The sequence below is a fragment of the Pelophylax lessonae genome (assembly GCF_965119305.1).
Source record: "Pelophylax lessonae genome assembly, chromosome: 13".
Taxonomy (NCBI): Eukaryota; Metazoa; Chordata; class Amphibia; order Anura; family Ranidae; genus Pelophylax; species Pelophylax lessonae.
Genome location: NC_138780.1, coordinates 138613798 through 138635058, shown reverse-complemented (window position 1 = coordinate 138635058; position 21261 = coordinate 138613798). Strand labels below are relative to the sequence as shown.

Genomic DNA, 21261 nt, shown 5'->3' with positions numbered 1-21261 from the left:
TTTAGCACAGATTACTATAATAAAGTCACCGGTCCCCAAAAAGTGTCTGATATGTCCGCCGAAATGTCGCAGCCCTGCTTTAAGTCGCTGATTGCCGCCATTACTAGAAAAAAAAAAAAAAGAGATTCTCTTATTTTTTTCTTAAGTGGGGGTGCCAGAACCTTTGGTCAGCTGTTTTTTTAATTTATTGTTGTCCGTTTCAGACTTTCCTTCACTCCCTGTCCAGTAAAACTGTCACCAGAACAGAAAGTGAGGGGAAATCTCTAATAAAGCTCCAGATAGCATTAAAACCTGACAGGGCTTTTGGCTATAGATACACTTTACATGATACTTGCTAAAATATATGCAAATCCATTTGAAAGCATATAGAAATTGAATTATACAGGAGACACAAATTACAGAGCACACAGTAAAATTTGTGCCACAAGAGCCAATTCCATTCCAAAAAAAAAAAAAAAAAAAAAAGATAAAATGGCAACAATCTATAATTACATGGAATGTAATGGGCTTCGGTAGGAAAGGGAATAATTGTCATGGTAACATTGTAATTAAACAGTAGCTGACACCATGCAAACAGTGCAGTGGACTGGAATGTCTTGGTCTCTTGGGGGGGGGGGGGGGGGGGATATAAAAGAAAATACACTTATTAGCTGGTGCATCAGGGATCATTTTACAATGTCATTTTACCTTTCAGAAACTTACGCACACAAGCAAAATTTGTAACGAGTCATGAAAATTACAGTGACAGCACCAGCCACGATGTACAGAATTTTTTCAGCAGAGAACACTTAAAGAGGAGTTCCACCCAAAAGTGGAACTTTCGCTTTAGGGAGTCCTGACCCCCCGACATGCCACATTTGGCATGTCATTTTTTGGGGGGGGGAGCGGGTACCTAGTTTTGACAGGTACCCGCTCCCACTTCCGCTCGGAGCGCCGCGGCGCCCTGAGCGGAAGTTCTCCTCTCCCCCTCCCTCCCTGCAATCTTCTGGGACACGTCAGAGGTCCCAGAAGATTGCCGGCCAATCACGGCGCGCAGCGCGACTCGCGCATGCGCAGTGGGTACCCGGCTGTGAAGCCGCAAACTGTAACAGCCGGGTGCCCACAGCAGTGATGCCGGCGCCGAGGGAGAGGATCGAGGCTTCCGGCGGCCGCATCGCTGGACCGTTGGACAGGTGAGTAAATGGCTGGAACTCCGCTTTAAAAGGCTAAGTTCACTTTTTAGGCACAAAGTCACTCTTCATATTAGATAGAAACCTTTTATATTGTTGTTTCTGCCCAAACAATCCCAATGTGCTCATCTCTCACTCATCCAGCCCATAGCAGCTTTGAATCAACATCTCTCAATTCAAAATGAAAAAATAAAAAAATTGCTCTATGCCTATCACTTCCTGTATCAACATGTGACCATCCAGGAAACTTCATATCTCATGCGCTGCCTTACGGCACCACAGTATAGAGCAGGCATCACTAAATGGCAGGCCTTGGTCCGGATCCGGACCCAGTTAATGTCTCATCCGGATCCCTGCGGTCCCACCGTTTAGAGTCGTTCTGCCCACAGCCATCACCACTGCCAGTCTCACAGAGCCAACAGCTGGAGGCATGACAGGGCGGGGGCTTACAAGTTAACAAGCAGGTGATTGGTTGCGAGGATACAGTGTGGTCATCGAACAAACATGCGATTCGGACCTCTGCTGGAAGAATATTTTACTGACTGGACCTTTGTAAATTTTAATTCAATACCCCTGGTATAGAGGATGTTTTACTTATGCGGCCCACATCTCCATCATTACAATACCACCCTTTTTTATTTTTATTATGTCTACCCATTTTCATTTCATTTCATTTTTTACCACCAACTATATAGTACAAGGGCCTGCCTGATTTGATACAAATTGAATAGATTGTTTGAATGGATGCTCTAATTACTTAGCTTTGGTAAAACTAAGGTAAACTGTACAGAGATTGTACAATCATATTGCATAGTGTATGTCCAGCTTTATATAAATTTATGGGAGTAAGATATTTAAAAGTCAATATTCTTGTAATACAGCCCAGGGAGGTGGGGAAGATTTAAATACACAAATTTTACTTAGTTTCAGGACCTATTCACACAGCGTAGTGAGAGGACACATTTTTTGGGGGGGGGGCGTTTTTTCCCTGACACGCATAGCACATTCATTTTTTGTCTTGGGTTTAATACTGCTTTAAGATTGAGAATTCTGGTGGTGACTCCCTTGGGGACGTCTCACCACTCACCTGTCCCATACATTCCATACATGTCTCTCACCTGCCCCCTCTTGCCTTCTGGGACACACACAGGTCCCAGAAGACAGCGGGACCATTCAGAATGTGCAGTTTCCCTCTAGCAAAGATGCTGACGCCTGCTTGGGGTGCCAAAATTGCTGGATCCCTGGACAGGTAAGTGTTCTCACATTACATAATTTTTTTTTTTTTTTGTCTAGACTAGGGATTGACCGATACCATTCTCAAGGTCTGGCGCCCTGGAAGTGCTGGACATTGGTTCTTGTTTTTTACATCTGAGAGCAGAATGCGGCTCTGTTGGGGACTTCAGTCACCCGGCGAGAGATGCCCCCTCCTGCACCTTATAATGACAATCGAGCGACTGCCCAGCCGCATTGGTTGTCATTACAAGAAAGCGGACCGTAAGCGCTAAACAGTACCGGGTTGATGCCTCTAGCTGTAGGCATCACTCCAGTACAACCACTTGAAGCAATATATGCAAGTTTGTGGCCGATACTTCAAAAGTGACTATCGGTCTCCGATTATCAGTCAATCACTAGTCTAGAATGGAGCTCCTCTTTAACAGAGGAGTTATAGCCACCTGTGAAAAAAATAAAAAAAGTCAGCAGCTACAAAAGCTGCTGACTATAAGAAAACAGCCACTCACAAGTCCTACAATCCAGTGGTGCACTCAGCCCAGCCGTCTTCACCCTCTGTACTCCCTTGGTGGCGCCGGCATCTTCACCTGTCACAGCCAGGTGCCCATCGTGAACAGTGCGCATCGCGAATGGTGAATGCAGTCTTCTGGGACCTGTCAGTGTCCGAAAAGACTGCAGGGGAGAGGGAGGCGAACTGCTGTTTCCCAAGTGCCACGGCGCTCAAGAACAGAAGTGGGAAGTAGGTACCTGTCAAAATCGGGTACCTTCTCAACCCCCACCCCCCTGCTCCTCAAAAGTACCAATTGTGCAAGAAGAGCGGGGGACGAGCCATTAAAACGGAACTTCCCCTTTTGGGTGGAGATCCGCTTTAACTTGCTACAGATATGATAAATGTACCCGATGAGAGATATGAACCAATATGTACAACTTTCCCTGGAAAGACTGACAGGTAAAAAGATGGATGTGATTGTAGTATTATACATTGGCTACTTGTTCACCCAAAAAGTTTAGAATGACAGACAAATCTGATTAAACTCACACTGGAAGGGACGACCGTCTTCCCCTGTTAGATTTCTTCCCAATGACTGGAGTGCCAAAATGTTCAGGATTGGTTAGCGGAAGCTGGTCTAAAGTCTATTCAACAGAGATGCAGAAATGTAAAAAAAACACTCCCATTAAATTATTTGTGAACACACTGCTTCAAAAGGGGCATTGTATTACAGCATATAAATTTACATGTCACAGAACACATAAAAAAAACCCCCCCACATTTTCAAATTTTTATTTTATTCTATTAATGTGGCTGACATGCGACATCACAGCCTCTCCAGTCCTTAACTGTAGTGGGGGGGGCGCGTCGTACACAGTGGAAAAGTCTCCTTTCTATGGTATAGCCACACTCAGACTGGAAGGTGGGCAAGCTTATAGATGATGGGGGGGGGGGGGGGGGTGGTCTAACAGGCATTCACACAGAGGAGAAGCGACTTCCCCTTCTGTGTGTGCTTAAGCTTCGCTATAAAAGCTGAAATTGGCACACAGACAGGAAGCAACTCCACCAGTGTGTATGATATAAGCCCATTTTGTCAGTAATCTTGCCTACCTACTGCATTATCCTGCCCACCCCCTTTGTATGATGCAAGTAACATCTGCCCCCTTACTAAATAAATAGGAGCTTGAGGGGCATGGCTGCACAACTGACCATGGGAGATACAGGCACGTCATGCATCGGCACGCTGTTCTGTAACTCCCAATAGTCATCACAGGGATGCAAAATGACCACAGCAGCATGGATCTTATTCCCTGCTTGCCATGGTCAATTTGAAGCAAAGACCCAGGGGACCTGGCAGGACCAGCAGGATCTTTAAAGAGATAGAATAAAAAAAAATAGATTTTAAAAAAATAACATGTTTTACCACACCTATTTATTCAATCTCACCTTGTGGCGTAACATACGTTTTAACACATTAAAACAGAAGAAGATGTCAATAGCATTACCTCACTCTCTGCAAAGTGCCTCTCCCCCTTCAAACATAAAGATGTCCGTCTTAATGTCCTTTCATCGCCATCATCAAACACTGTAAAACAATACAACATGTTAAGGATTTATCCATCTGTGCAGGTAGGTGTTCACGCTGGATGGGCTTCAGAAGGGGGCACTGTTTGAAAAGGCAATAAATTGAACTGTTTTTTTTCCCCTTTTTACTTTTTTGAACTGTAATTTCATTTATTAATTTCTATGCAGCACAACTGTGCATAAAAACACAAAGTGTGAGAGCTGTGGTGCAAACAAAATGCAAATTACCACACCACAGTACAGAAAACTGCAGATTTCTCATGTGAATGAGCCTTTAACACAGTTAAAACAAGCTGCCTACATTACTGTACACTGATAGTGACCCTGTATAGGTAAAGGTAAACAACGAATATGCATTATGAAAATACACCTAGCAAATCACACAGAAGACTTTACATTGAGGCTTCTTTAGCAACTTTGTACTTCACACATTGTAGATTTTATGTGGATGAAAGTTGCGCCAAAAAGGTGTAGGGCTTTTTTTTTTTCCATAGCTCAATAGCATTATTAGCCCTGGTTCACACCAGCAAGTCAATGAAATTGTGCTACTTCGTTGCAATTTGCACAGCTGATTTCATTGTAGCTTACGACTTCATTTAAACAGAAGTCTATGCAAGTTGCAATGAAATCAGTAAATAGTGCAGTATTTTTTTTTCATAATCACTGTGACATGACAAATTGCACTGATGTGAACGGGGGCTTAGTTTGCAGAATAAAGCCAGGATAATGTACACCAATATGTTGGCACACCTACAATGCTAAATTTAAAAAAAAAAAAAATAAAAGCTCAAGAAGCCAAAATAAACAGTTTTTACATCAGGTCTAGCTTGAGGTTTTGCTGGCACATTCCTCCTAGCCCCTAAAAATGGATTTAATCATTTTACTTTTAGTGAAAATGCTCAGGCTGCAGCTCACGTATTTTGCAAAACTAGTGTAATAAGAACCTGAGATAAAAAGAAGATAAGCATGCGGATTTAGTGGTTTTCGAAGCACATAATATGAAAGTTTAGTACAGCTCAATGATGGTTCTGTAAGACAGAACACCAGTCTGGCTTTTCAGATATTCAACATAGCAATGATACTCACCCACAGTGTACCAGCTGGCATCTGTCAGCTTACTTATAACTGCTTCCTGCTGGGATCCATCAGGTGCTTTCATTTCCACTGTAGCTCCAACCTACATACAGAGAAGTTCACATTAACATGACAGACTTTCTAAACTGTCAGAATCACAACGGGATCCATTTATCAAGCTTTTAAGGTTAAGTACCGGTCTAGGCTCTGTCCTCCAGCAGTTCTGTCTGGGAATACATTTACCTATATTATTGCAAAAGCATTGGGGCCTAGTAAGTGCACTTTACCTTTAAGGTGGCGCAGACTGCAGGGGTTAAATTCTTGTTTTTTTTGTCCAGGGGAATCATTCGAAAGCAGCTTTACCTACCTTGTCCCTATGCTCCCACAGGCTTCCTTCCAGCTGCACAACCAGTCACCCAAAGCTGCTTCTCTTCGCCGATCAGTTGCAGGCACTCTGATGTCACCGCGTACAATGCAGAACTACCAGCCCTGCATGCAAGTGAGGTCACCAAGGTCCCGCCCACAACTGGAAGCGTCAAAGAGGAGAGCACCAGCTGCAAAGGGTAGTGAAGGATAAGTTAAGTAAAACTTTTGAAAAAATGTTCACCTAGACAAAAAGGAGTATTTAACTTTTGCAGTGTGGGAGGAGCCCCAGGGTTACTTTGGATTTTCCGTGCAGTTCCATTTTTGTATCACTTTTGCTATAGTATTCTGACTGATAAGTAAAGCTTTGCTGATTTTCTTTCTTAGGCCTTGGGACATTTCTCTTCCACGTGGTGCCATTGACAGCATGAAATGGGAAGGTGTTTTCTTTGTTAAGTAATGCCCTTCATTGATCAACTGTCTGCTGAACACCTGTTTAATTATTTATATAGACTGAGCACTAGTTGATGACTTGTTAATTGGGGTTTTCTTGTCTAAAATTTAGCTTTGCTCCTAAGACTTTTATTGGGAGTATATTCATTTTTGCAGCATGGTCTTGAATGATTTTGTTAGGAAAAATACTTGTGTGTGCGCGCAAATTAATCTTGGTTGCACTCAATAAGCAAAATACTCCCACAAGTATTTGTGGGAGTATTTTGTAGTATAGTGCCCCAAAGAAAATGTTGATTGGCAAAGGAAAGTAAAAGGTCTGTTGGGGTGTACTCATTTATGCTGGGCACTGTATACCCTTGGCCCTCTGCTTTTTTTTTTTTTTTTTGGTGGGGGGTTTGGTGGCACAGCAGAGGTCCTCCTCAATTCTGAATGTACAGTTGCTTAGTTTGTGACATGCTGGGGATGGTGAAATAATACCAGGGTGGGATGTTATCCACAGTAAGGATAGGAGTGGCCCTGGATAACAATCCCATGCTATTTCAGGCTATTATCTCCCAGTAGAGCACTTGCAATAGCGGTGTGCAAATATGCAAATAACTACAACCATAAGAAGCAGCTCGCCACCTGTTTAACCACTTGCGGACTGCCAGCAGTACATATACTGCGGCAAGTCGGCTCTGTCCCACGAAAGGACGTAACTGCACGTCGTTTCACAGGACCGCTAGTGGGGTCGCGCATGCACGCACAGATTGGCCTCAATCAGCGGGTTCGGCGGTCGTGATGTTTGACGGGCACCCACGGAGACAGAACGGCAGACCGCTGTTCTGTCAGTAATGAACACAGGGATCCCATGTTCCTCCCATTTAGGAACACAGGTCTCTGTGTTCATTCATCAAGCCCATCCCCCACACAGTTAGAAAGCACCCCCTAGGAAAACATTTACCCATTGATAGCCCCTGGTGTTAACCCCTTCCCTGCCAGTGTCATTAGTACAGTAACCGTGCATATTTTTAGCACTGATTACTGTAGTAATGTCACTGGTCCCCTCACAAGTGTCAAATCATTTAGGTATCAGATCTGTCTGCCGCAATGTCCCAGTCCCGCAAGAAATGAAAAAAAAAAAAAAAACACACGCGCTAATCGCCGCCATTACTAGTAAAAAAAAAAAAAAATAAAAAAAAATAAAAAAAAATACAAATAAAAATGACAAATCTTTTCGCTAGTTTGCAGACGCAATAACGTTTGTTTGCACAAACCAATCAATATTCACTTAATAGGATTTTTTTTACCAAAAATATTTAGCAGAATACAGATCGGCCTAAAATGATGAAAAAATTTGATTTTTAAATTTTCTTTTATAGCAGAAAGTAAAAAAATGTTTTTATATATATATATATATATATATATATATATATATATATATATATATATATACACACACACACATATACATACACACACACACACACACACACACACATATATACATACATTTTTTTCTTTCCCCCAGAATTGTCGCTTTTTGTCTATAGCGCAAAAAATGAAAACCGACGAGGTGATTAAAATACCACCAAAAGAAAGCTTTATTTGTGGGGAAAAAAAAATAAAAAATTTGGATATAGCGTCGCACGACCGCACAATTGTCAATTTAAATAACGCAGTGCTGCATCGCAAAAAGTGGCCTGGTCATTAAGGGGGTAAAACCTTCCGGTCCAGAAGTCAAACAAGTTAAACAAGCCATAACAGCAAAGCCTAAAAAAAGTATATCAGCTTCATTTTCTTTTACGTGCACTGACTATTTAGTTCCTGCAGTAAAACAGAGCTTTGTGATTAAGGAGTTTATAATTAAATGATAAGTTCACTTAAAATAAATTCTATATATTTTTAAATTTATTAAATAAAAAAAAAAGTGAAAATTTTTTGCAGGTAGAAAAAAAAAAAAAGAAAAAAAAAAAAAATCTCATCACGGATGCCATGCAGGACTCCTGCGGACTGTCAGTGTAAGCTGTCTGCTCGTACCTTGTATGGGCAGGTGGTTTCACACTGACAGGAAGAATCGATGAACTACCAGAGCGCTCAACAGCACCATGGTAGTTCATTGAGAACTACAACCTGACAACCGGAAAGGCTGTCGGTAGTTGTAGGTTTTCACATTCACAGAACTCTGTGAATGAATGATGCGGCAGGACCTGGCAGGATAAGGAGAAGATCCTCTGCTCGCTGTAACGGGGGGGGGGGGGTTGTGCAGTGGTCAATGCATCGGTAACATGTTACACCCCAAATATGAACGTAACATGTTACAAAAAGGTTAAATTATCATTTAAGATAAAAAAAAAAAAAAAAAAAGTACATACCCGTAAAGGACCTTTAACCTGGTCATCCTGAACTAGCTGGGTAGAGCTATCTTGTTTCAAGGTAACCTAAAAAAAAATAATGACAATGATGACAAAGACAATTAATGAGACACATGCAATTTATTGACCATGTAGGTAAACTAAAAACTTTTTAAGAAACGGCAAAGCATCTTAAGGTTTTGAAATAGAAAAGTTTTTCGTAACTGTAAATCTATAAATGGGATGACAAACCCTTCCAGATATTGCCAATAATCTATATAGGACTATAGGCAAGCCCAACAAGGCCCAATTGATTCTAGGATTATTCTTCTGCTTTAGGAGCAACAGGTAGTTAGAGCAGCTCTGATATGCTGGTATAACAATTCTTGCCTATTCCTGTATGTATCAGAAGTCCACTCCTGTCAATGAACTCATTTAAAAATCAAAACAATACACAGACGCACGTCTTTTTTTTTTTTCTCTTCTAATTTTCAGCTCATTCTAGAAAAGATTTTAGTATGAACACATCCTACAACAAATAAATTGGGTGGGTGGAGGTGCGGAGTCAAGCTGTGCAGTGTGTCAAAATATACACACAGCACCGCTCACAGGTGGGCTCATAGGAAGTGGCTTTCTATTGGGGTGCATAAAGAGGAGAGGGGCCTAGAGCACCAGCAGGGAATCCTAGAAGAGGAGGCTCAGGGCCACTTTCTACACTAGCATTGGACAGAACAGGTAAGTATAACAAGTTTTAGGGAAAAAAAATTCCAGCCTTTATCTGTGCCTTTACAATCACTTAAAAATAGGCAAGCTGCTGTATAGAGATACCGTCATCTTTAACAATTATAAAAAACGTAAGCTTTATTTTTGCTTTGAATAGAGTAAGGAAGGGTTACCAACCCAAAGCCTGGTGCTACATAAAAGTTGTGTGACTAATGTCAGACTTTGCCGTGACACTGATCCCACTTTAATGAACGAGATCCGACTTGAAGATGACTGCAACTTGGGTCTTGAGGGGAAACCCTATGCCAAAGGGGGCTTCTAGACTCTGATAAGCCCCCTGCCCGCACACCCCCAGAGCCCAGGGTTGCGGGGAAGAGGCCCTTGACCCCATTAACATGGGGACAAGGTGCTTTGGGGTGGGGCGCCAGGCTGCATGCTCAGATAAGGGCCTGGAATGGATTTTGAAGGGGGACCCCACGCATTTTTTTTTTCCCCAATAAATTTTGCATTGCCAACATTGCTTCTGAATACATTTCACATGTCACAGGTCGGATCAGTTAAGATGCTGACCTGACTTCAAATAAATTCAGTGGGCTGAAATCAGACCCAAGTCCAAACAAAGTAGTGTGGGAATCTTTTCAAAAGTCAGACCAGTTTAGACTGCTCCCATAGGGAAACACTGATTTTTACATGTCACGCGACTCAAAGTCGGAGCGGTTGTTGCACCAGTGTGAACCAGATCCAAGTTAGGAAACGGTACATCTGCCTACTGCCTACAAGAGAGTCAGTCTCACCTTTGAAGGGATTCTTATTTTGTCTACTAAATAGGAGGTGAAGGGAAATCTTTCCAAGGAAAAAAAAAAAAAATCTTACATGGGTTTTAAACCTTCCCTGCTCTAGATATACTGTAGGAACATTATACTCATTTTTTCTATTTCAATCATAAACAACCGGAACTCTGAAAATAAAGAGGACACTACACTAAATGGCCTTGTATCAGACACGCATTATACATCCTCTGACACCTTCTCTAATTATCTGACATGTAGGTCATTTGATTAAGGTCTCCCCAGTTAATGCAGGACTATAGATCCCACGAGTCTCCGTTAACCATAAGCAGCACTATAAAACAAAGCTAAGCCCAAGCACCTGGAGAAGTACATACCACAAACTTCTAAAATAAATGGCTTACTTAACATTTGAGAAAGGGAGAGAACAAATATCTCCAGCTATGGCAGGGTTAAAAACTTAATAGGTCTTTTTTTTTTTTTTTTTTCAAAAATAATTTTATTGAACTTTTTTTTTTTTTATATTAAAAGTAAAGAGCAATGTCAAAAGTACAGCAACCTTTAACAAGCAATGGGCAAGGGTCTTTCATTAGCTTGCCCTAAAAAGAAAAGTGAAGTTGCATTCATTTGCGTTTAAAGCTGAACTACAAGAAGAGATAAAAGATAAAAAAAAAAAAATGAATTATAAATTTAATTTTCTAGCTGCAAGACGTGCAAGTAAGTACCTTTATTTGACATGGTATCATCCTCCTGCTGCCCCTGTACAGCAAAGCTCAGACTGGTAGAGGGAGACTCGGCACAAGGAGCCAAATCAGTTGTCCTGCAGTGCTCATGTCTAACAAGGAGCATGCTAATAAAAACAGAATGACAGATGAACTCAGTCTGCTGCTTCTCCTTTCACTGCCCAATCACAGGCTGGGGGAGGAACAAGACCTGTAAGTATTACTTAACTGCAGTGGAGAAACGGTCTTCTGCCCTGTCAGACAAAGGGCTGTGTATATTTCAGAACTAGGTGAGCAGAAATACAAATATCTTTTGGCAGTTCAGGCAGGTGCCGTATAGGTCTTTCATCTGTGTAGTTATATGTATGGAGTTCAGCTTTCAAGAAAATATTTTACTCAAAAGCGATGTTTGGGATATGGAGTGAGATCCCCTCATAACTGCTGAGAGAGGTGTACAGATCTCTCCACTGGGCTCAATCATATCCAGCATCTTTTAAATTCCTATTATACTGGCTTGCTCAGACATACCCCTAGAAACCCGATTATCTAATCGACCACCAAAACTCAGATACAGGGACAAATAATTCTAATATTTTATGTTACCATTAACAAAACATTCCACTAGCTTTTTTATGCAGCGTGTAATTCAAAAGGGACTCTCAATTACCTCCATCACAGAAGTATGACAGAGCATGCCGGAGTGTGGCCCAATGCTGGGAGCACGTCATATGATGTCCTCCCAGGATCAGGACGTGCTCCAGAATATTCTGTCCGCCTTCATATCCACCAAACATGGCAGATGACAGATCTCTGTACCGGCCAGCTGCTGGTACCCTGTGATTGCTGTGGCCAATCACATGACAGTTGTACACAATGAAGGGCTTTGTTACATGCCTTTCATTGTGTACTAATGTGATGAACTCTGATTGGTCACAGTCATCACATGGTACAGACCGGGCCAATCACAGCCCATCTGTAACATGTGATTAGCAAATCACAGCTAATCACAATAGTAAACACAGAAAGAGTAGTTTTAATTCAGAAAAAATGGTTGCTTAGTGTGTATTAAAAAAATCTAAAAAATAATTCTGATCACCTCCCCAGGAGTAGTAACGTAGTACATTTTCAGCCAAGCGGATCCTGCATTTTTGGTTCCAAAATTTCCATTCAGTGCAACTCTATTTTTTTTTTTTTGTTTATTGAGCAAAAAATAAAAAAACCAACAGTGACTAAATACCACCAAAAGAAAGCTTTGAGTGGGAAAAAATGTAAACATTTCATATAGATACAGTGTTGCATGACCACACAATTGTCATTCAAAGTGTGGCAACGCTGAAAGCTGAAAATTGGCCTGGGCAGGAAAGGAATGAAAGTGCCCGGGACTGAAAGTGGTTAATAAAAACTGATGCCCGTTTAGGTATACGGTGTACATAGTATTAATACAAACTTGGAATAAGACAGGCAAATAAATCCATGACCCATTAAAAACTGTAAATACTAATAGATGTTTATTGAGCAATATACCTTGACTTTTACCAGGCGTTTCACGGTTTTAATCTTTGCCTCGCAGAAGGCACCCCGGTATTTAGCACTGACATCGGTCCCCACTGTTAGGTAGGCAGGCTCATCGGCTGCCTAAAAAGTCAAAACAGAAAGAGTAGTGGTGAGTACAGTAAACAAATACAATTAGCTACAAACAACTTTTATTCTGAACGGACATCCTATTTGGTGTTATGAATCACAGTTTCAGAGTGCTAAAGTACAATATTTAATATAAAAATAAATAAAAAAACACAACACATAGCTTCTATCCTATGCAGAGATGTATAGTAACTAAGTAGAACTACTTCACTATTGTACTTAAGTACGGAAAGGCGGTATCTGTACTTTCCTGGAGTAGAATTTTTTTCTCCTACTTCACTACATTTATTCAATGATTTCAATACTTCTACTCATTTTTTTGTGCTGCATAGTTACTCGTTACAATTATAAAAATTACCACTGCCAGAACAGTAGATGGCAGGTTTCATGAAGCTCAAAACATGTGTATTATCAGCGCATACGAAAATAAATGCTACTGTATGTATAAATAAAAGCTGCATTTGAAAGAATAAAAAACAATATGATGTTCAAACTTTTGACTTCTTTCTTTAATAACTACATAACACAGTACTTGTACTTTTACTTTCAGTACTTGAGTAGCAATTTTTTTTTTCAAAACTACTGGTACTTTTACTTTCAGTACTTGAGTAGCAAAATTTTTAAAAAAACTACTTGCAATACTTAAGTACAAAAAATGTTGAATACTTTAGTACTTCTACTCAAGTCACTTTTTGATCGCGCACTTCCACTTCTACTCAAGTATGGGTTTCGAGTACTTTATACAACTCTGATCCTATGGCTCTAAAAACTCCTATCTCATGAGAACTCTTGCTCAGTTTTCTATTGAAATAGGGGTGAAAAGCAGGTTAGCACTGTTTTACAGTGCCATGCCAAACAGTACACCGAAGGGTACCATAGAACTATGGCTTGAGAGCAAACAGGTGAATGATCGCCAATTCTTCTGTTAACCATCTCTATGCAAAAATATGACAATGTACCCTGCCAAAGTTTGCTCCTTGAAAATGACAGTGAGGTTGATTTACTAAAACTGGAGAGTGCAAAATCTGGTAGAGCTCTGCATGGAAACCAATCAGCTTCAGGGTCTTTTTGTAAAATCTAAATTGCACAAGCTAAAGTTAGAAGCCGATTGGCTACCATACACAGCTGCACCAGATTTTGCACTCTCCAGTTTTAGTAAATCAACCTCAGTGGCTCCAGAACACTCAGCACTCATCTGACAAAAAGCATACCAAGCCAAAACGAATAAAACAAACAGGCTGGAAAAAAAAAAAGGAAGCGCACAGAGCAGAATGTCTTGGAGTAGTAACACTAAGAGCAATTTCCAGAGTGCTGTAGTCACTGAATATACAAGACACTGAGAGGAATTAAAATAAAACCTTACTCTTGGCAGTAGTTTGCTTTAGAACTACGTGTGCCTAATTCAGGCAAGTATTTGGGACAGTTTCTGTAACATAACAGACATGGCGACAAACTCAAATAGTTCCAACTACGTAGTTGAAAAACGGCCACCATGGAAGCAAGTTTGCCAGTACTCAGAGTGGGGCATGCATGTGCTGGGAAGCGGTCATATCTGTGACAACTTCCCTCACAGGTCAACGTACATCTTTGCCAGCACACCGTGGATCAACAAGCATCATCCAAAAAAGTTTTATTGTAGAATGTTCACATCACAATAGACAAAGTGCATCATTTCAGAGTTACGTAGGACCCCTTCCTCAGGCATGTGACAATCATAACACACAGCAAACATACAATATGAATACTGAAACGGTTATTAGGAAAAAGATGGAGGATGCTATATTTACACTTACCTTCTGAAAATGATTGCTGCCTGGCTGAAATGCTAAACCACTGGCTCCATTACTTGTTACAGACCTGTAACAAGTATGCAGATAAGGATTCTTCATTTTTCTTTGACTTCATAATCTGCATACATGTTTCAGGTCAGGGACTCTGAAAGTACTAAAATTAAAAGGAGAGCAAACAGCCAGGAAACAAGCATTTTCTGAAGGAAGTCGGGAAAGACAGCCTCACATTTCATGGAAAGTTTACTTTAATAAGGAGACCAATCTGGGTGTGTATGAATCACTGCCTGACACTGGTTTGTCCAACAAGCGTTTTTCTCTGTGCAGTAGTATGTGCCGTGCAGTGATGGAACAAATGCTGCAACTCTCTTTTGGATGGGCAAAAAGTGCACCCATTGTCTGATCCATCTGCCTAGTGCTATGAAGCCAACTTTACCTCATGGTAACCATTTTCAAAGTGACCACTGGGATTCTTGTTAAAAACAAAAGTAAATTATTAGGACATTCTTTAGTGCGGGAGATTCAAATGAGGTCCAGCTAAGTTAAATGCCAATAAAAATTAGAGAATGTTTGGAGCATGGCAGGAAGTCAGATTTCTCAAATGAAGTAGACAAAAAGCATAGACCATAATCAAACTCTACGCAGATCTGTGGGCAACACAAAGGAAGCAAGAGGTGAGGCTCCCACAGAAATCCCAATCAATGACCATGTGTCTGTGGGCACCTAAAGAAGCAGCGGAGGTGCCCACAGACCTCTCCATAAAATTCCAATTATTCAGATACCTCCAGGCAAAAGTGCTCACCACAATATGCTGCATACCCTAAACCGCACATTTAAAAAAATGGGGGTTGCTGCACCCAAATATATTGAGACGTTAGGACTGCATGCTTGAGGGTGCATCATTTTGCATTTATTTAACTATCCACAGCCTAGACATGAAGTTACACACATCTGAATTGGTTTCTTGATCAAACAATTTATCTAATTTATACTCCTCTCATTCAGCCCCTGTTCACATCGTGCTGATTTTACATGCGATTTGACCTGCACAGAAATCTGTCCAATCGCCCCCAAACTCACACCGACATGCAGGTTTGAAATTTTGTGAGTTCAGCTGAACTCGCACGATTTCAAACACGCCCTCGGTGTAAATGAGGGCTCATACTCACTTATGTTAACATTTTACAGTAAAGTACCAGTATTTAGAACTTATGGCAAGGCACTATGATAATTAAAGTGCAATCACAAAACACACACACATAATTATATATATATATATATATATATATATATATATATATATATATATATATATATACACACACACACACACACACACACTAATAGAAGAAAGGCTTGCAACTCAAAAATTGGTTTAACATAGAACATTTTTTGGTGCAGAAACAGCCCAAGATTATTTATTTTTTACAAATGTAATCCTTAAGTGCCGGTTCACACTATAGCGTGTGCGGCGATCGCATGTAATATCGGAGCGCACTGCTGCACACTTTGTATGGCTAAATTCGCACTGCACCTACACAGGAGAAATTTTTTCAGCCTCATCAGGATCGGATCGCACAGTGGTTCACACTTGTGCGATCCCGATCCTGTGCGAACTGTCAGATCGCACTGCGATATGCGATCAAACTGGGGGTGTCGTTAACATTTCATTGACACCCCCAGCGTATCGCATATGGCAGTGTGAACTGCCAGATGTGCGTTTGCGATGCGGGAACAGGCTGCGAATTCGCAGCCTTCCCGCATCGCACAAGTGTGACCCGGCACTTATAGTGCTTTTTGACAGTTCATACAAAATAAGCAAAGGATTTGTCAAGAGTGTAGAATGGACAGCTATTTGTTAAAGGACTATCCAAACATGGGAAAATAATGGGCCATATACACTATAAGATTTTCTGAAGACTTTTTCCTTTAGATTTACCAAAACAATATAATATGAGGTCAAACCTAAACACTTTCAATTTGCAATCTGGCAGGCCCTTGTACTACATAGAAAAAGTAAATCTGAAGGATAAAATCTTCAGAAAATCTTATAGTGTGTATGGTCCTTTAGTGCTTGACAAAAAAAAGTGTTCCAAAACAAAAACTACCAAAACATGTTTATAGGCTTGATGTTAATCACGATTTCTTAACAAGAAAGCAGCTTATTTCTCAACAAACATGGTGAGGAAAGACCTACACTACTGTATCAAGGGGCGAGGATAATCACACTGAAAGTGATTGTAAAGTCTTGTTTTTAAAAAAATAAATAAACAACAAACATGTTATACTTACCTCCTCTGTGCAGTTGGTTTTGCACAGAGCAGCCCAGATCCTCCTCTTCTCAGGTCCCTCGTTCAAGCTCCTGGCTATGCCCTCCTATTGAGTGCCCCCACAGCAAGCAGCTTGCTATGGGGGCACCCGAGCTGAGCTGCAGCTCCGTGTGTCGATTTAGACACAGAGCTGCTGTTTGGCCCCGTCCCCCCTCTCTGATTGGCTTTGGTTATCTCAGCCAATCCCAGGACGGCCGAGAGACTCATGGACATCGCTGGACAGAGGGGTAAGTATTAGGGATGCTGGGGGGGGGGGGGCTGCTACACACAGAAGGCTTTGCAATTCTGTGCATTAAGATAAAAAACCTTCCTGACTTTACAACTTCTTGAACTATGACGCTCATAAAAAAAAAAAAAAGGCGCCAATTGCAAAAAAAACAGACAGGAGTGGTAAAAACCCTCTCTCTCCACGTCGCAACCCCTAGCAAAAACAAATCTATACAATCTTGGAATACAACAGAAAAATTGTATCAGGATAATGAAGAGCATCAGATGAACAGCTATGGTTTAGAAGGGCAATAAAGCAAGTTAAAGGAATGCTTTATTACTGCCAAATCTCACTCAACTTCATAACAGTTTCACAAACTGCTGAAAATGCAAAGCAAAACAAAAAAAAAAAAAAAAAGAGAATTTCTATGTCTGACCTAGGTTTCATCAGAGACTAGATGTAATGCAAGATAATAAGACTAATTTTAGATATATAAAAAATACACAACATGGGTTATACCTACACTAAAGCAGTGCAGAAGAATCAAATCTGACATGCAACACATGTTGATGGGTGTTTTTCTGCACATTAACAATGGTTGAAAAAAAAAAAAATATCACACCAAAGTGCATGCAACTTTTTTTTTATATTAACAAGATCACCACAACACAGGATAATAAGTTATCATGCATTGTACTGCACTGCACTAAATGTTCAGATCAAATTGCACTCCAGTGCACCAACAAAAGAGAACAAAACACATTTTCACTTTAGGAAGGTGCATGTTCCCGCAGCGCACAAATGTGAACTACGCCTTTACGTTAAAGGCCAAGTACACCTTAAAAAAATAAAAAATATATGATGTATATATTTTTGCATGGGAAAAAAAAAAATGTGCATTTAAATTTTTTTTTCCCATGGAATCCTGCCAAGCTCTGCACCCATGATAAGTGGATTGTAGGTGTAATGCCAGGCTCCTGCAGACTATTTCTCCAGCTTCATTCTGAGGAAGTGTCATAGTACAATAGGTGTGCTGATCACAGCAATAACGTTCCTTTGAGAACTTAAAGTCTGTCTGCCATAGGGGCAGAAGGGATGTGAAGTTCATTCATTCACAGATCTCAGATCAGTGCAGCCATGGAGATTTCAAAAGTGACAGTGTCTGCTGAAGGTTCACTTACTCAGAATGTTTTATACCTAAAAAAACGACTGTAATATGTAAGCTGCAAAAGATAAAGTTAACCCTTAAAACCAACTAACTAAAGGCCATATTTATAGAGCAGTGAATCTGACGTTCACCACACATTAATGGCAGGTGAATGTTTCTGGGCCATGTGTTCAAATGACAATGACTGATCACCAGTGTTTGATAAAAGTCACATCTACAGCTTAATACGTCCCTAAGAAAGCAAGCCACTCCTAAATATTTACCATTATCAAACACAGTATATGGAGTTATCTAGGAGTGCTTTACAAAGTTTTCCTTTCGATGTAACTTATGTAGAAAAGGAAAACAGTTAGGGCTCCCCCACTCAATTCACACTGACACTGCCAACAAACAAACAGAGAACCAAAACAGAACACAGCAATCAATATATAAAAGCTTACAACTCAGAAACCACCTCTTACTCCACGATATTAAAAGCAAGTATCCTCTCGTGTCACTTCTCTTCCCCTATTTACTACAGCTCAACACTTGTGGGTCTCAGTATCCTGACTTGTTTTGCTATGTGGCAGAGACTGCAGTGAGAGAGGGAGCTGAAAGATAGGGGAACCCCAAAAACATCCGACAACAAGCGCTGAAAGGGGTGTGCATAGGTAAACTTTGATAGTGCCGGGCTAACATTGGAAGTAGGCCTTGACTGTATGATAAAGTTACACAAATGAATACAGAACAGCTTACCTTCATCGTCAAAGGTTATTTGAGGGATTCCAGCTCGAAGACTTGATGTCACTCCAGCTGAAAATAAAAAGGTGGAACATTTAGACACAACACACATTGCTTTGTTAAGTTTGTGCACAGATCATCCCAAAACCCATACAGAAGTAAGACTGTTCACAGATACTGGCTGATCACAGGCAGAACTAGACCAAGGTCAAGATGCCTACTGCTACCCCAAACCAAAACCCTGGATCACTAGATTACAGGTTGGATTTCCAACTGAAGGAATATTCTTTCCTGAGATGTGATTGACAGCTGTGCATAGTTAGGAATGTTTGTAGCATAGGACAGTGTGTGTGTGTGTGTGTGTGTGTGTGTGTGTGTGTCAAACTAAGAAAAAGAAATAAATGCATTGCTCACACACATAACTGATGTTAAATATCTACAACTAGCAATCTCCCAGGCAGATCTGAGACATAGCTGTCTGCAGAGTATTCACAGTCACTCCCTACTTGATGCACTATGAAAAGACTGCAAGAAACTTCACAGCATGCTGTAAAATCTCGTTAGGCAGCCCTGTAATCGCTAATGCTGCGTCACATGTACAGTCCAGGGCAATGCACAAAACTGTTGTATTGACTGAATACACAACATATTGCCAACCCAAATCTAGTCCTGGTCACCTGACAGCAGTCAATTCACACCTGCTTCTCTAACACCACTGTATTCAGGCACCTCAATGGAGGGCGAGTGAGGTGCATTACCCAGACTCCATCACCAATGATCATATGTTTGTGGGCACCTCAAGAGAGTGACAGAGAGTGACAGCAAGGGGTGAGGAGCCCAATGACATCTACACCACCAATGATCACAGCATGTCTCCAGGCACCTGAAGAAAAGTCAGCAGGAGATGAGGAGCACAAGGACATCCTCATCATTTACCAGTAAGTGTCTGCAGGCCACTCAAAGGAGGATGTAAAAGGTGAGGCACCCCCAGACATCTCTCTCAGCTTATGTTTGTAAGCACCTCAAGAGAAAAGCAGCATGAACGATGCCCACAGACCTCTTTGCCAATAACCACCATATGTCTGTGGGCAACTCAGGAAAGGCATCAAGAGGTGAGGTGCCCAATGACATCCCCATTATCAATGACCTGTACTAGATCACTGACCGATACTTCCCCAATCACCTGTACCAGCACCTTATCAAGGACCATTTGTCTGTTGGTGCCTCAAGATAGGAAGCAAAAGGTGAGGTGCCCCCAGACATTTCCATCATCCTATGTCTGTGGGCACCTCAAGAGGAAGGCAGCAGCAGGAGAGGTGCCCACAGACATCTTCACCACCAATGATCACGGTATGTCTGTGAGCACTTCGAAAAAGGCAGCAAGAGGTGAGGAGCCCCAAGACATCCTCATCGTTCTTGACCAGTACCAGACCAAGTTTTAGTCCGTCATGAAGAACCAATACCAGGAACACATCAGTGACTATTACTTGACCAAGGACCAGCACCATCTGGCTGCTGTCACCTCAAGCGAGGAAGCAAGAGGTGAGGAGCCCCCAGACATCTCAATCATCAATGTATGTGGGCACCTCAGAGGAGAGCCAGTGACGTGTGTGTGGTATTATGTCCCCAGACATCATCACTGATCATATGTCTGTGAGCATCTCAGGAAAGGCAGCAAGAGGTGAGGAGCCCCTACACATAACCAGTACCTCATCAGGATTCTGCAGCAGCACCTTATGAATGACCAGTACCAGACCAAGGACCAATACCTGATCAAGGACCAGTCCTTCATGAAGGACTAATACCAGTACCTGATCAAGGACCAGTCCTTCATGAAGGACTAATATCAGTACCTGATCAAGGACCAAAACCAGGATCTCCTCGGTTGACTATTACCTGATCAAGGACCAGTACCATCTGTCTGTCTTCACCAGAAAGCAGAAGGTGAGGAGCCCCCATACATCTCAATAATCAATATATTCGGGCAACTCAGAGGAGAGCCAGTGACACGTGTGGTAAGGTGCCCCCAGACATCATCACTGATCAGATGTCTGTGGGCATCTCAGGAAAGGCAGCAAGAGGTGAGGAGCCCCATGACACCCTCATCAACAACCAGCACCTCACCAGGGTTCTGCAGGGGACCCTCATCAATGACCACTACCAGACCAAGGACCAATACCAGTACCTGATAAAGGACCAGTACCTCAATGATCAGTACCAGACCTTCATGAAGGACCATGACTAATATCTTATCAAGGACCAGTCGCTCATGAAGAACCAATACCATTACCTCATCAGTGACCAGGACCAGTCCCTCATGAAGGACCATCACCAGTACCTGATCAAGGACCAGTACCTGATCAAGGACCAGTCCCTCATGAAGGACCAATACCAGTACCTGATTAGTGACCAGTCCCTCATGAAGGACCAGGACCTGATTAGTGACCAGTCCCTCTTGAAGGACCCGATTAGTGACCA

The 21261-nt window shown here is 41.5% G+C and overlaps 1 protein-coding gene across 1 annotated transcript in view; it reads right to left on the bottom strand.

Moving 5' to 3' along the window:
* Positions 1-21261, bottom strand: part of ARID4A (AT-rich interaction domain 4A) — a 135812-nt gene that overhangs the window by 113528 nt on the left and 1023 nt on the right. Inside the window, exons 2-7 of the mRNA XM_082275233.1 lie at positions 18799-18855; positions 12454-12564; positions 8718-8783; positions 5560-5650; positions 4395-4474; positions 3439-3533 (exon numbers count right to left, since the gene is read on the bottom strand). Of these exons, the coding sequence (XP_082131359.1) occupies positions 3439-3533; positions 4395-4474; positions 5560-5650; positions 8718-8783; positions 12454-12564; positions 18799-18804 (449 nt within the window). The 5' untranslated portion in view covers positions 18805-18855. The remainder of the gene's footprint in view (positions 1-3438; positions 3534-4394; positions 4475-5559; positions 5651-8717; positions 8784-12453; positions 12565-18798; positions 18856-21261) is intronic.